This window comes from Eleutherodactylus coqui, chromosome 2, assembly GCF_035609145.1.
Source record: "Eleutherodactylus coqui strain aEleCoq1 chromosome 2, aEleCoq1.hap1, whole genome shotgun sequence".
Classification (NCBI taxonomy): domain Eukaryota; kingdom Metazoa; phylum Chordata; class Amphibia; order Anura; family Eleutherodactylidae; genus Eleutherodactylus; species Eleutherodactylus coqui.
The window spans coordinates 49197746-49215077 of record NC_089838.1 but is presented as its reverse complement, the minus strand read 5'-3'; the positions used below and the strand labels follow the sequence as shown (position 1 = coordinate 49215077).

The 17332-nt window shown below is 44.9% G+C and overlaps 1 protein-coding gene across 1 annotated transcript in view; it reads left to right on the top strand.

The window, feature by feature from the left end:
• Positions 1-366: 366 nt before the first annotated feature.
• The window catches only part of SYT10 (synaptotagmin 10), a 63672-nt gene continuing 46706 nt past the window's right edge, over positions 367-17332 (top strand). The window contains exons 1-2 of the mRNA XM_066590844.1: positions 367-508; positions 14254-14611. Of these exons, the coding sequence (XP_066446941.1) occupies positions 367-508; positions 14254-14611 (500 nt within the window). The remainder of the gene's footprint in view (positions 509-14253; positions 14612-17332) is intronic.

Here is a 17332-nt window from a genome sequence, read left to right as displayed (position 1 = left end):
ACACTCCTATAGATGGAAATCAGGAGGGGGTGAATAGATTTGCAGTGCATCATTTTCCGTTCCTATATGGTTATGGAGGTACATAAATCCGCACTGCCCCCTCCCCGGTATGCCAGATTGTGCCCCTGTACCCCCGGTCTCAGGTGTGTCCTCCCGGTGCTGCCCCCTGGCTGCCGTTCTCTCCACATTATAAGGCGGCGCTTATTACCGGCTCCAGTCTCCCGTCCGCTGCCAGCGCGTCCAGCTCCGTCCTGCCCGGCGCATGGTGCCCGCTGCCGGAGAGTCTGCGCTGGTGCCCGGTGCCCGCTGCCGGAGGATCCCCGCTGGTGCCGGGCGCCGGCCATGAGCTAGATGATCGTGGACGGGATGAGTTTCCACAAGGAGGACGGTGTGAGCCTGTGCCAGAAGGCGCTGCAGATCGTGTCCGAGCTCTGCCTGGGGGGGCAGGTGGAGTGGGACAAGTGCACGGGCATCTTTCCTCGGAGCAACCAGGGAGCGGGCAGTACAGGTCAGTGGCAGCCGCTGCAACAGGTAGTCCCTCAGTGTCCTGACACCAGCTCCTGCACCCCTATGTGACCCACATGTATGCAGCTCCTGCTCCCTGCTGTGTATCTGCCACCTGCCCCCTATATCTGTGTGACCCTCAGTGCCCTGCACCCCAATATTTGTGTGTGACTCCAAGTATACAGCTGCTGCACCCTGCTATATATCTACAACCTGGCACCCCTATATCTTTGTGTGACTCCATGTATTCAGCTCCTGCACCCAGATATCCATCCTCCTGGCACTCCTATATCTGTATGTGACCCCCATATATGCAGCTCCTGCACCCAGCTATCTAGTGCACTGTATCCCAATTAATTTATTTTCTGGCGACCCCATATTTGTGTGTGACTTCCAAATATGCTGCTCCTATACCCTGATTCTACTGTTTTTATCCACTAGCACCCCTAGATCTGTGTGTGACCCCCATGTATTCAGCCCTTGCACTCTGCTATCTACTGTTTTTAACTACTGCCACCCCTATATCTGTGTGTGACCCCCGTATATGCAGCTCCTGCACCCAGCTATCTAGTGCACTATCCCCCATTGAATTTTTCCCCTGGCACCAGTATATTTGTGACTCAAAAATATGCAGCTCCTGCACCCAACTATCTGTTCATCCTCCTGACACTCCTATATCTGTGTGTGACCCCCATATATGCAGTTCTTGCACCTTGCTATCTACTGTATTTAACTGCTGGCACCCCCATCCCATCATGTGTCTTATATTGTTACCCCCCACCTTCCAAGTCCCCCCAACTCTTCACCCCTGCTGTATTACTATATTGCCCTGGCTCCCTGGGGGCATCTTCATCTGCACCCTAATATGTTCCTGTAGCCCAATATACACCCCCTAATATGTGTAACACCCCTCCTTCTAGTACCATTTTTATATTACATTCTTGCACCCCATTCTCTGCTAGTTATATCTAATATATAAGTAACCCTGATCCTTGCATTCTACTCCCTATATCATTTTGCGCCCCACTGTGTCTTCTATCCCTTTTCTCTCCCAACCCTTATTTTTCTCTGCACCTCAATATACCCCAGTACTTACCCATGCTGTCCCCTCCCCCCCCCCCCAATATATGTAACATCAAGCCCCCCATATACTGTCCTGCTCCACAATAAACTCAGTGTCTGCACCCCACTACTCATCCCACACACTTCCATCCTTATCTAATACTTTCAGGAGCATTTCTTTTCACCTTCTGAGCCCCAGAAACTGCACTCACAAAACCTCTAACTGTCCTTAGTTCTCCGTCCTTCTATACCCCATCATTTAATATATATATATATATATATATATATAATCCCTATGATCTCTCATCCCTTCCTCCAGCCTCCTCAACACTGCTCTCAAATATCTCTCCATCCAACCGGCCTCCTCAGCAGTGCTCCCCAGTATCTCCCCATCCCTCCAGCTTCCTCACCAGTGCTTTGAACAATCTCTCCATCCAACCAGCTTCCTCACCACTGCTCTGAAGTATTTCTGCATACAACCAGCCTTCTCACCAGTGCTCCCTAGTATCTCTCCAACCTTCCAGCCTCCTCACTACTACTCCCCAGCATCTCCTCATCTAACCAGCCTCCTCACAAGTTCTCCCCAGTATCTCCCCATCCTTACAGCCTCCTCACCACTGCTCCCCAGCATCTCCTCATCCAACTAGCCTCTTCAACACTGCTCTGAAGTATCTCTCCATCCAACCAGCCTCATCACCAGTGCTCCCCAGTATCTCCCCATCCTTCCAGCCTCCTCACCACTGCTCCCTCAGTATCCCAACATCCTTCTAGCCTCCGTAACACTGCTCTGAAGTATCTCTCCATCCAACCGGCCTCCTTACCAGTGCTCCCCAGTATCTCCCCATCCTTCTAGCTTTCTCACTACTGCTCACCAGCATCTCCTCATCCAACCAGCCTCTTCACCACTGCTCTGAAGTATCTCTCCATTCGACCAGCCTCCTCAACACTGTTCTGAAGTATCTCTCCATCCAACCAGCCTTCTTAACAGTGCTCCCCAGTATCTCCCCATCATTTCAGCCTCCTCATGGCTGTTCCCCAGCATCTCCTCATCCAACCAGCCTCTTCACCACTGCTCTAAAGTATGTCTCCATCCAAACCGCCTCCTCACCAGTGCTTCCCAGTATCTCCCCATTCTTCCAGCCTCCTCACCACTGATCTGACGATCGATCCATTAAACCAGCCTCCTCACCAGTGCTCCCTAATATCTTCCCATCCTTCCAGCCTCTTCACTACTGCTCCCCAGTATCTCCCTATCCTTCCAGCCTCCCCACTACTGCTCCCCAGTATCTCCCCTTCCTTCTAGCCTCTTCACCACTGCTCTCAAATATCTCTTCATTCTCACCAGTGCTCCTCAGCATCACCTCAACTAACCAACCACCTCACCACTGCTCTGAAGTATCTCTCCATCCAACCAGCCTCATCACCAGTGCTCCCCAGTATCTCCCTAAATATGACTACTTGATAAAGGGCCAGTAACCATAAAGTATCATAGTGCTGGAGCGTACTGTATAGGGCAGCAGTTTCCAACTTGTTGCTCCCCAACTGTTGCAAAACTATAACTCCCAGTATGCCCTGACAGCCAGCTTAGTGGAATAGTGCATCATTATGTCGTTTTCTATAAGAGCAGAGCATACATTCATCGCAGTTCTATCTTTGCTGAGAACATACAGCTTTTCTGAATGAGCCAGAGAATGAATACATCGTCTATGTATCTCCCACTAGTGTTCTAGGTACAGATGTCGTAGAACAGTTATGAATGTGGCACAGTGAAGCATGAATGGAGCGGGGGCAGGGCTGTGAATACAAGGAATTCTGGGAGATTTTAGAATCTTTTCTTGGGGGTGGTGGTGGTGGTGGGGGAATCGTCTATTTCTCGCTCTAATGAAGACAAACAAGACTGAAACAGACATCTCTGGATTGTGTTCAGTGGCTCCTAAATCAGTTTGCATGTCTGGCTGTCAGGGCGTGTTGGGAGTTGTAGTTGCCGAAGCGGCAGCGATTGGTGATCAGAGTCCTAGGCCTCATTCACATGGGTATATTTGTGTCCTGTATTACGCACATCTTTTTTCCACTTGTATAACAGAGAGCTGAAACCCCATTGATTTGCATTGGTGCATTCAGAAATACATATACACACGTAAAAAAAAACACAGCATGTCCTATTTTACTCCATATTGCAGACCGAAATAGCTCATTAATGTCAATGGGATCACATAAATGCACAGTGAATAAGCATGAAATCAATGGCGTTTCTTGCGCATGTGAAAAACGCAATTAGGCTGGGTTCACACTGGACGTATTCCCGCCGGAAATCCCGCGGTTTGGCCGCAGCAAAAACCGCAAGATTTCCGCCGGGAGAATCGCCGCGGGTTTGAAGCGGCCCGGCCGCAGGCTCTTTCGCTGCGGCCGGCGCTCCCATAGAGGAGAGCGTGGCCGCGGCAGAAAGAAAAGATAAATAGACATGCTGCATATTCTGAAGGCGCGGATGCGGCCGCCGCAGCCACGGTTCCAGCCTGACTTACCGCAGCGGATTGGCCATCCCGTGTGGACAAGATTTCTGAGAAATCTCGTCCACATGGCTGGCTAAGCCCGAGATTAGCGGCCGCAGGCGGATTTGCCGCGGCGAGAATCCGCAGCAAATCCGCCCTGTGTGAACCCAGCCTTAATGCGTATGCAAAAGTATCACAATAAGCAGGAAATACACCCAGCCCTAATGCCTGCAATTAGATGGAGGAGTGCGATATAGATACAAGAAAATCTGACATATCTCATTTTTTTGTGATTTTTCATGTCGTTATAAGGTGTTAAAAATGTGCAATTCACATCGCTGTACATGAATGCCTTTTTTTTATACACATGAAAAAAAATTGCATGTGCTTCCAGTAGTTAAATTGGTAAGAAAAAATAACACATCACACCGTGGCGATTTATTTTCACGTTCCCATAGGAAATAATGCCAGAAATTCTGGCAGCGAAATAGCCCATAAATAGCACATGCTGTGAGTCTTCGATCTCGCACTATCGTTGGGAGAGAAAAATCGCTCATGTATATTAACCCATTGAAAATAGTGGCTTCTTTAAACGCACGAGTTCTGTATGTCTCGCTGATGCACAGATCTCATGCACAAGTATCATCAGTGTAAGTACAGATCTGTAAGTGTGTACGCTATTTTCTGCTATCTCCATAACACGGCATGCGATGCTGCATGCTACAACTTCTCAGTCATAATAATAATAAAAATAATCTTTATTTGTATAGCGCCAACATATTCCACAGCGCTTACAAAGACGGGGAATACAGGAAGACAAAAGTACAAAAATACAAAAACCCCGGTTACATGTAGTAATCAGTTGATGGAAACAGTAGAGGTGAGGGACCTGCTCTTACAGCACGCCTGAAGTTTAGTGTGTCAGTGATTGCCGGGATAGTTTTGGGTAGCGCATTCCAGATGACTGATGCTGCTCTGGAGAAGTCTTGGAGGCTGGAATGAGAGGTTCGAATTAAAGAGGCATTCAGTCTGATTTCGTTAGCAGAGCGCAGGGCATGGGCTGGGTGGTGGATTGAGATGTGGGAGGAAACGTAGGGCAGCGCGGTGCTGTGGAAAGCTTTATGGATGAAGGTAGTGCGTTTAAGTTGAATTCTGTGTTTGACGAACAGCCAGTGCAGTGACTGGCACAGGGCAGAGGCGTCCAAGCAGCGGTTGGACAGGAAGATGAGCTTGGCTCACACATTCAGGATGGATTGGAGGGGGTAGAGTCTGGTGCAGGGGAGGCCGATCAGCAGCGAGTTGCAATAATCGAGCCGAGAGTGGATGAGGGAAACAGTGAGTGTTTTTAGCGTGTCCAAAGTGAGAAAAGGGCGGATTCTTGCGATGTTCTTGAGATGCAGCTGACATGTTCGGGCGAGAGATTGGATGTAGGGGGTAAAGGAGAGATCAGAGTTGAATATAACCCCAAAACAGCGGGCGTGCTGGGAGTTATGGTGCCACACACTGAGATGGAGATGTCAGGATGAGGTCGGTTAGTGGGGGATGGAAATACCAATAAGTCAGTTTAAGAGAGGTTTAGTTTTAGGTAGAGAGAGGACATAGTGTTTGAGACAGCGGACAGATAGTCGGTTTTCTTTTGGAGGAAAGGTGCAGAGATGTCATGGGAGGAGGTGTATAGCTGGGTGTCGTCAGCATAGAGGTGGTATTGGAGGCCAAATCTCCGATGGTTCGTCCAATAGGGGCTGTGTAGATGGAGAAAAGGAGGGGGCCGAGGACCAAGCCCTAGGGGACCCTAACAGCAAGGGAAAGAGGAGGGAAGGTAGAACCAGCAAAGGAGACACTGAAGGAGCGGTCAGATAGGTAGGAGGAGAACCAGGAGAGAGAAGTGTCCTTTTGGCCGATGGAGCGAAGCATACTGAGAAGGACTTTGTGGTCATCAGTGTCAAATGCGGCAGACAGGTCAAGGAGGATAAGTAGCGAGTAATTGCCCCTCAATTTGGCTGTCAGGAGGTCGTTTGACACCTTTGTAAGGGCAGTTTCTGTCGAGTGTTGGGGTGGAAGCCAGGCTGTAGAGGGTCGAGAAGAGAATTTTCCGATAGATTGTAAGGCAAGAGTAAAAATGCCAGAGTTTAGAGAGAGATTAAATATAGTGGTGAGATGGGAGATGACCACAAGGGAAAGGGACCAAAGGAGGTGTTAGGGGAGAGGGTCGTTAGAGCAGGTGGTGGGGCGAGCAGAGGAAAGCAGTCTGGAGACTTCTTCCTCTGTCGTTGGTCGTGAGGAGACGATAGTGGTGAAGTAGACTTGTTTGGCACGGTGGAGGGCAAGGTTGTAGGTTCTGAGCATGAATTTGTAATGGAGAAAGTCCGCGGACGTTTGCGACTTTCTCCACAGCCATTCAGCACATCTCGAGCACCGCCAGATGAAACGCACTTGAGGCATGAGCCAGGGTTGCCAAGGTCTGCATTAGATGGCTCAGGTCACGGGGGGGGGGGGGGGGGGGGGTTCGCCGCTTCATGCAGGGCACGTTTGAGAGTGGTGTTGTAATGTGCGGTGTCCAGGTTGGGGCAGGAGAGGAGAGAGATAGGAGACAGAGAAGACTGTAAGGACTCAGCAAAGTTTTGGGTGTGAACTGCCTGAAGGTTCCTGTATGTACAGGAGATAGGAGGGTCTGGGGAGATACTAGGAAGCTTGACAGAGAGGAGGTTATGGTCCAAGAGCGGGAGAGGGGAGTTAGTGAAGTTGGAAGCAGAGCAGAGACGGAGGAAGACCAGATCCAAAGTATTGCCATCCTTGTGGGTGGGAGAGGCTGTGAGTTGTGAGAGACCAAAGGAGGAGGTGAGCGATAGAAGCTGAGAGGCACCTGGGGCAATAGGGCCATTAGTGGGGATGTTAAAATCACCTAGGATGAGGGTTGAAATTTCGCGGGATAGGAAGTGGGGGAGGCAGGCAGCAAAGTGGTCCAGAAACAGGCGGGGAGCAGCTGAGGGCGGTACATAATTGCTCCTCGCATGGGCAGCGGACGGAAAAGCCGTAGCGTATGTACCTCAAACGATAAGAAAGTGAGTGAGGGTACGGGGGAATAACCTGGTGGGTACATTTCGGGGAGAGAAGAGCACCTACTCCTCCACTACGCCTGTTTTCAGGTCTTGAGGAATGGGAGAACTGCAGGCCGTTATAAGACAATGCAGCAGGGGAATCAGTTGTATTGAATACAAGGCCCATGGAGGTCCAGTATGAGTCCATAGGTCCGTACTACATGGACCCCCTCCAGTGGCCAGATGGAACGTCTCTCAGGCACACCAATTAAGTTGTCGGTAAAAAAAATGATAGCTCTCTCTCCGTGGCAGCCAGAGTGGAGCTGCGTAGGTGAGTAAAACTACTTGCAGCCATGGTTGATGCTCAAGGGCTCTAAGAGGATGCAATATTATCATTGGTGGCACTATTACTGTTGGGGCCACTAAGTAGGTGCTCCATTATTATTGTGAAAGAAAGGAAGTCAGGGAGAGCGCCAAACACTTTTCAAATGTGAGTTGGTAACTTCTATTAACTCACCTGGCGCCAGACATGACACCCTAGGGTGAACATGTCAGCACCTAGTATCCAAGCAGGCATATAGCATTTTTCTTTTTTGCTAACACAAAAAATCCACCGAATTAAAATGCAATGGAGAGCTGCAGGTATCACCCAGAAAAATCCGAACCTCCTAAGAGGTCGGATCGCACAGATATGAAGATAACGAAAAAATAGGGTTCCTGCGCTGCTTTGTATGGAGCAAAAACCAATTCTTCTTTGTGACAGGAATACGCAGCGGTCAGTAATAATTCATAATAAAAACATTTATTGGGTATAACAAATTAAGGTCAAAGCCTTATATAAAATAAGTAAAACAAGTAGATAAATACTTGCAACGTAAAATATGCGACGCGTTTCGACGTACTCGTGCTTGAGAAAGACGTCGAGTACGTCGAAACGCGTCGCATATTTTACGTTGCAAGTATTTATCTACTTGTTTTACTTATTTTATATAAGGCTTTGACCTTAATTTGTTATACCCAATAAATGTTTTTATTATGAATTATTACTGACCGCTGCGTATTCCTGTCACAAAGAAGAATTGGTTTTTGCTCCATACAAAGCAGCGCAGGAACCCTATTTTTTCGTTATCTCCATTATTATTGTGCCCACTATCGGGATACACTATTATTTTTGGGGATTCTATTGGGGGCACTAAGGGGGAGCACCGTTACTATTGAGGCCACTATCAGGGATACACCAATACTTTACGGGCCACTAAGGTCAGTGGCATTGCTATTGGGGGAGCACTATTATTATTGGGACCGCTATCATTAGCACTATTACCATTGGGCTCACTAAGGGGGGTAAAGCATTACTATTGGGGCCACACTATTATTATTTGGGACCCTATTGGGGCAGTATTAAACAGGGCCATTAAGGAGGCACACTATTGCTATTGGAACCACTAATGGGATGCATTGGGGCCACTGGGAGATAATATTTTACGTAGTAATAAGCCACACCCTTGCCATGTTCCCTGACTACACACCGTTTTACATTGGGTAGTATTTTTTGGCAACTCTAGGCACACCTAACTCATTGATGTATTACATGGTTGGCTATTCATTTAAAGAGGTTTTCCGGAACCTCAGGTTATGTAATCTATATCAGATCAATTGGGTTCTGCTGGTCGGAACCACCACCGATTAGCTTTTTCAAAAGGCCTGGCACTCGAGTGAGCACCATGGCCTTTTTGCTGCATATAAGGCACAGCGCCGTACATTCCACAGTGGTGGTGCATGGTATTCAGTTCAGTGGGACTGCGGAGGCGCTGAGGGAAAGTCGCCAGTATCTTAGTTCTGGAAACCTGCTTAAGGGCGCGGTCACACGAGCGTAGGCGTATTTACGTTCGCACATGCGCAGCGTTTAATCGCCGGAAAGAATGTTTTTCGGCGATCATGACCAGAGCTAGAAGGCGTATTATCGTTTGTTCCTACTTTGCAAACTATCTTTTCGGCCATCGAATATGCGTTGGCGCGTATTTCGGTCGCATATGTTCCGTGTTTTTTTCGGGTTGCCGTTTTTACGTGCCGTAAAATCGCCCATGCGAACGAATACATTGGAAACCAATGCCTCAGATGGTCACGTATATACGATTGGGCGCAAAAACGCGCCGTTTATGCGCTCGTGTGAACGCACCCTTAAAGTGTCTAGCATGTAATACTACGTTTAACCAGTAGCGGGAACTGTCTGCCAGTCACTCCACCCCTGCTTATTGCCGAGGAAAGCTGGATGTGGACTACCCACCTTTTCCAGACTATTAAATAGCCTCGGCCCACAGTGAAAGGCAATTTCTATCATTGCTTATCTTGGCAGATTTGACATTCAGGGCCCTGGCAAATCTGGGTGACATGAGGGATGAATGAGGACTCTGCAGCAGCTATTCATTGTACTAGACGCAGTGGGATAATTGTCATCACACGCTGAAGTGACAGGACGGCTTTGTGCCAGTGACACCGCGGCTGCCCGCAGATCAATGGCTGCTTGATATATTGGACACAACATACATGATTTGTGTGTGAATATGTTCTCAGCTGCTATAGAAACGGGATTTGTTATTGCAGTGAAGCTCAATGTCAGGAGCTGCTGTTCTGTCATCACAAGGAAGAGCTGCTTCCCCTTTAAGAGCAGCTGTCCATTCACTGACAGCAAGCTAACATATGTGCTGCTGATGTGTTCAGCTCATAGATGATTTACACTGGATATAATTGTAACAAACCCTCAGTTGTGAGAAGTATAAGAGCATCTTGAGATTTTCAGCTTCAGGATGTAAAGGAAAACATTCCTATTTATTGACAGCAAGCAGAGATCTGTACTGCTGGTGTGTTTAGCTCTCAGAGGATTGTTTGCAATTGATGTAATTGTAACAAATGCTCAGCTGTGGAAGCATTGGGTCACGATGGAATTTTCGCCTGCTGTATATAAACAAGAATGCACACATTCACTGACAGCAAGCCGACATATGTTTGACTGACGTGTTTGGAGCAAAGATAATTGTCTACTCTTGATACAAAATTGTAACAAATCCTCAGCTGTGAGAAGCATTAGTTTGGGATGGGGTTTTCAGCTGCTAGATGTAAACAAGATTAACATTTATCAAGGATTCACAGCGGGATACAGATGATACTATTGTTTCAGCTGTATCCCGCTCCCTGAACACAGGCGGGGTATGAAGAACAGAGCTGTCCAACTGTGTTCTGCTTACCCCACACGGAGCGCACAGTTGTATACCAGCTGAGCGCTCCGTGAACAGCCGGGGTATGAAGAACACAGTGGTCCACCTGTGTTCTGCATACCCCGCTCGGAGCACTTGGCTGTTTAACAGCCGGGCGCTCCGAGCAGAGAACAGCTGGATGCAGAAGACAAGCGGCCCCGCTTGTCCTCTGTGTACCCCGCTCGGAGTGCCAGGTTACCGCTCAACGTTTGAGCGATCACCTTGTGCTGTAAAGGCACACAACGACTATCGCACAAACGTCGCTCAAAAGACATTGACTATTTGACACAGTTTTCCTGACTTTTCTCTTCTTCCTCCTGTATCGGCGGCTGCAGAGCTGTAATCAGATACTGGAATATTCTTCTAAATCCTCTAGAATGTAATAAAATGTCTAATTAGATCTTCTGATGACAGCGGGAAAAGGTCAGACACGTAACACAGACAGAAGATGGCAAATAATTGGAGAAAGATGTGTAATGTCTATAATTAGAAGGCAAGAAATATGCAGTATCATAGAGCTGAAAATTTTACCCATTTCTGATAGGGGGCAGTATTATAGTAGTAAATTCTTGTACGTAGGGGGCAGTATTATAGTAGTTATATTCTTTTACATAGGGGGCAGTATTATAGTAGTTATATTCTTGTACATAAGGGGCAATATTATAATATATTCTTGTACATAGGGAGCAGTATTATAGTAGTTATAGTCTTGTATATAAGGGGCAGTATTATAATATATTCTTGTACATAGGGAGCAGTATTATAGTAGTTATAGTCTTGTACATAGGGGGCAGTATTATAGTAGTTATATTCTTGTACATAGGAGGCAGTATTATAATATATTCTTGTACATAGGGGGGCAGTGTTATAGTAGTTATATTCTTGTATATAGGGGGAAGTATTATAGTAGTTATATTCTTGTACATAGGGAGCAGTATTATAGTAGTTAAATTCTTGTACATAGGGGGCAGTATTATAGTAGTTATATTCTTGTACATAGGGGGCAGTATTATAGTAGTTATATTCTTGTACATAGGGGGCAGTATTATAGTAGTTATATTCTTGTACATAGGGGGCAGTATTATAGTAGTCATATTCTTGTACGTAGGAGGTAGTATTATAGTAGTTATATTCTTGTACATAGGGGGCAGTATTATAGTAGTTATATTCTTGTTCATAGGAGGCAGTACTGTAGTAGTTATATTCTTGTACATAGGGGGCAGTATTATAGTAGTTATATTCTTGTACATAGGAGCAGTATTATAGTAGTTTTATTCTTGTACATAAGGGGGCAGTATTATAATATATTCTTGTACATAGGGAGCAGTATTATAGTAGTTATAGTCTTGTACATAGGGGGCAGTATTATAGTAGTTATATTCTTGTACATAGGGGGCAGTATTATAATATATTCTTGTACATAGGGAGCAGTATTATAGTAGTTATAGTCTTGTACATAGGGGGCAGTATTATAGTAGATATATTCTTGTACATAGGGGGCAGTATTATAGTAGTTATATTATTGTACATAGGGGGCAGTATTATAGTAGTTACATTATTGTACATAGGGGCAGTATTATAGTAGTCATATTTTTATACAAAAGGGGGCAGTATTATAATATATTCTTGTACATAGGGAGCAGTATTATAGTAGTTATAGTCTTGTACATAAGGGGGCAGTGTTATAGTAGTTATATTCTTGTATATAGGGGGAAGTATTATAGTAGTTATATTCTTGTATATAGGGAGCAGTATTATAGTAGTTATGTTCTTGTACATAGGGGGCAGTATTATAGTAGTTATATTCTTGTACATAGGGGCAGTATTATAGTAGTTATATTCTTGTACATAGGGGGCAGTGTTATAGTAGTTATATTCTTGTACATAGGGGGCAGTATTATAGTAGTTATATTCTTGTACATAGGGGCAGTATTATAGTAGTTATATTCTTGTATTCTGGCAGTATGAGCCTGCTTGCAAGTCAAAAAACTCGCAAGCTGAGGCTCATTGGGGGTCTATACTCACCTATTACCAGCATTTCGTCCTCGCGATGGTCTTATTTTCTTGTACATAGGGGGCAGTATTATAGTAGTTATATTCTTGTACATAGGGGGCAGTATTATAGTAGTTATATTCTTGTACATAGGAGTAGTATTATAGTAGTTATATTTTATACATAAGGGGGCAGTATTATAATATATTCTTGTACATAGGGAGCAGTATTATAGTAGTTATAGTCTTGTACATAGGGGGCAGTATTATAGTAGTTATATTATATTTAAATACCCCGCCTCCAGCCAGCGAGTACCGTGATTGGATCGAGCTCCAGCTAATGAGAGCCGGTGCCTGATCATTCACAGCCATTCAGTGAATGACATCACTGAATGGCTGTGATTGGCTTATTGAGCGCTGGCTGTGAGTGGCGCTCTGGAGCCAGTCACAGCACTCGCTTGCTGGAGGCGGGGTATTCAAAGCCCCATCACCAGAAGGAGAGTTCTGTGTGAATGCCGAGGACACTGCAGCCTGCCACATAGCCACCAGAGATCAGCAGCACCAGGGACCCAGATGCCGTGGAGCAGATGAGTATAAGCCCCCACCCCACTCCCTGAAAATAAGACACTGTTCCTCTTTTGGGGCAAAAATTAATATAAGACAGTGTCTTGTTTTCAGGGAAACATGGTATTAAGTTTCCTCTGGCTTCTCTCTGGCAAGCTAAACATTGCCAGATCCTTTAACTGTTCTTCATAGGACATGATTTGCAGACCGCTTACCATCTTGATAACTCTTCTCAGAACTTGCTCCAGTTTGTCTATGTCTTTTTTAAAGTGGGGTGCCCAGAACTGGACACAGTATTCCAGATGAGGTCTGACTAAGGAATAGTAGAGGGGGAGAATTACCCTTATGTGATATAGACTCTATGCTTCTCTTAATACATCCCAGAACTGTGTTTGCCTTTTCGTCTGCTGCATCGCGTTGTTGACTCATGTTCAGTCTATGGTCTATTAGTATACCCTAGTCTTTTTCACAATTCCTGCCATTCTGTATGTGCTTTGTTCATTTTTCTTGCCCAGATGTAGGACTTTGTATTTCTCCTTGTATTTCTCCTACCATTTTGTTAGTCGCTGCCCACTGTTCAAGCTTTTCTAGATCATTTTGAATACTCACTCTCTCTTTCTTCCCTAGTGTTAGCTATCCCTCCTAGCTTTGTGCCGTCGGCAAATTTGATCAGTTTCCCATCAATTCCCTCCTCCAGATCATTTATAAAAATGTTGAACAACACCGGGCCTAGGACCGAGCCTTGTGGTACCCCACTTGATACATTCTTCCACTTGGATGTGCAGCCATTTATGACCACTCTTTGAGTACGATCACTTAGCAAGTTGTGAATTCACCTAACAGTTGCCTTGTCAATCCCATATTTGGTCATTTTTTCAATAAGTATAGTATGAGATACTTTGTCAAATGCTCTACTAAAGTCAAGATATACTATATCCATCACATTTCCATTATAAACCCAGTCGATGATACTGTCATAGAAGGACATTAGATTCGCCTGGAATGACTTGTTTGTTACAAACCCATTCTGGCTCTGGTTAATTACTCCATTTTTATCCAACTATTTGCATACATGCTGTTTTAATAATTTGTTCAAAGATCTTTCCCGGTATAGAAGTCAGGCTCACAGGCCAGTTGTTTCCTGGATCCACCTTCTTCCAGAAACAGCACCACACTTCTCCAGGGGTTGTATGTGGTATTGCAGCACAGCTGTATTCAAGGAAATGAAGCTACACTGCAATAGAATGTTTTCCTAATCTTGGACAACTCCTCAGGGTATTTTTCAGGTGATATCTATGAAGTTTTTTGTTGTTGGGTGATTTAACTGAGTTCTTATTTTTTCTCCTGCAGACATATCGGTCAGTCTCCTCGCGGTTGTGGTCAGCTTCTGCGGTTTGGCGCTTTTGGTGGTCTCACTTTTTGTTTTCTGGAAACTTTGCTGGCCATGTTGGAGGAGTAAACCTGTCACATCTGTGACCAATGGCGTCCCGCCATGTGTACCCAGTGCCCCCCCTGAAGTGACAGAAACCAATGAGAAAAAGGAGATCAAACAGAATGGGAAGCACTCGGTGAAGATGCAAGAAGCCGCCATGAAGATCAGCCACACGTCGCCTGACATCCCGGCCGAGGTGCAGAATGCCCTGAAAGAACATTTAATGAAGCATGCACGTATGCAGCGCCAAATCACCGAGCCCACGTCATCATCACGGTAAGGAGCAGATTTTTCAAATGCATTTTTTCTTGCTGCCTTATTTTTATGTGTAGATATCCTCATGACAACACTTCTTGTCCTCTGATCTGGCATTTTAGTATTGTCATAGGGACACTGCAAGAATCAAACTTGCCATCCATCTTAGTATCCACATCCTTATAACTGATATTAAAGCTAAATATTATGCAGACATTACTGTGGATGATTGTTTGGAAACATGCAATATCCTTATGACAACACTTCCTGTCTTCTGTTTGTGGCAATCCAATGCTGTCAAACAAAAATGCTTCCAAAATAACTATCTGCATCAATACCTTCATCCTAATTTCTATTGCAAATGACTAGAATTGGGTCATTAACCTGGATGGGGATTTGAAGCTCAGCAATGTCCCTATGACAATGCTTCCTATCTTCTGCGCTGACCATTTAGTGTTGCCATGGGGACTGTGAATCCCAAACCACTTTCTACATCAACACCTACATCCTGACCCTTTTCAGCTAGCTACCGTATTTTGTGGAAATTAATGTGGATAGACAGTCAGATCCTTAGTCCTTACCAAATCCCTATGACAATGATTCCTGTCTTCTGTTGGAACCCTTCAGTGTTGTCATGGTGGCTTTGAATAATCAATATCAATAGCTACATTCTAACTTATTTCAGTTAGCTAGTTTATAGACATTATTCTGCATGATGTTTTGGATCCTATCAATGTCTTTGTGATAATACTTCCTGTCTTCTGCCCTGGCAGTTCAGTGTTGTCATAGGAAGCCTGAACTCAAAACTTCTATCTACATCAATACCCTCTATACATTTTTACTTCTTTCAGCTAGCTAGTATGTAAAAATTAATGTGGGTTGAGATTTGAATCCTTAGAGTGTACCTGTGATATTACTTCCTGTCTTCTGCCGTGACTATTTGGTATTTTCACTGTGAAATGAATCTAAAGGCACCTTCAACATCAATACCTATTTTGTAATTTTTTTCATCTAGCTAGTAAGTTCATCTTAACATGAATGATGATTTGAATAAATACCATGCGCCTATGACAATACTTCCTGTATTCTCTCTGATGGTTCAGTGTTGTCATGGGGACCCTGAATCCAAAAATACTTTCTTCATCAATACCTACATTTTGACTCTTTCCAGCTAACTTTGCCTGTGTCCTGTTTTTTTTCAGCTGGCTAGTATGTGGATAGTGAGTCAGATCCTTATCGTATCCCTATGACAACACTTTTTTTTTTTCAAGTTGTTACTCCATTACTTTATTGCAAAAGCAGATTGACAGCCCATCTTACTACTCCCAAATGATTATCACCCAGCTTTCCCAGACACCCAAATGACAAGTCTGATGCATTCTTGACCATTCATATTCTGCATAACTAGGCAGATTTTGCAGTCAAGTCAACCTGACCGCCATATTGCTGGTCCCCCGACTTTCCTAGAAATGCATATAACTAGGCAAAAGCTGACGAGGGCAACGCGTAAGATGCCCAAATCCCCTTATTATGGCCGCCTACATTAGTTGTCCACAATTAGTCTGTCTTGTTAGAGGTGTGTGAGGAGCTCCGCTTGGGGTTGTTGTAGATCCAACACTTCTTAATCACCTCACTTAAGACGTCTTTAAGGCTTGGAGTGCTCTTACTGCTGCCGTGATATTCCTTGTACGTGTTGTTCTGTTTACCATTATGTCTTTCGTTGAGCCGGAGTCGTGCCGCCGCGTCTGCTCTCTGTAATTAGAACTTTGTGTATCTTTCGTGCCTGGTCTTCTAATTGCATATAATGGGTCATGGAGATGTAATAAGAAATATAGAATTACTCGCCATTCTCAATACCGCAGCATCGTCGGCACGAAAACATGGAAATACATTACAAGGGCAGCAGACAAGTACCGTATGTTACTCAGCCGCTGTACAGGGTTTGCGCTAAATGAAAAGGATATTTATCGTCTGCATATTGCGGTTCGGCTAGGGATTTGCGCTGCAATTGGCTTTAGGGCATTTCTTGTCTTTTCCCTATGTCACGTAATGCCGCACCTGTTTCGAAATAGCCACAATGTGACAGTCATATAATGGCCATGGTGTGACGATCCTAACGTCATGTGGTTGCGTGTCAAGTGACATCTAGTCCATTTACAAGGGTTTAAATTGCTTAAGTTTATTAACATGGCACACATAGTTTGATTATATACGGCACAATTCACTATGCACACATTTTTCTGGAGGCAGGGTGAGAGGCTGGGCTAAGGATTTTACAAAGTAGACAATGCAAATTAAGTCCCATTATTAAAGCATCGAATTTTGGTAGCGTTCAGCTACTTTTTAATTCCAATTCTTCGCCATTTCAAGATCTCAGCTTGCTGTCAGTAAACGGAAACCCTAATCATTTCTTTAAAGAGGCTGAAAACTGATGCTGAACAAATATGCCTCAGAGTTGAGAGTTTGTTACAGTTGTATCCAAGCTAGACCGTTCTCTGCCAGCTCCTAAACACATCAGCTGCACAAATCTCTCTCCTGTCTTGATTGTTTGTTACATTGTATAAGTGTAGGTAATATCTGACTGTGTAGCTTAAAGGATTGTCTAGGGTGGATACAATTATAACAGATCCTTGAGAATCTTTCAGGGTGAAATAAGACATTACCTGACATGATGTTTTCCTATTCTAAAACATTGAGGAGGAATATAGCTTCACCCTTGAACTCCTAAAGAAGTGGCCTCAC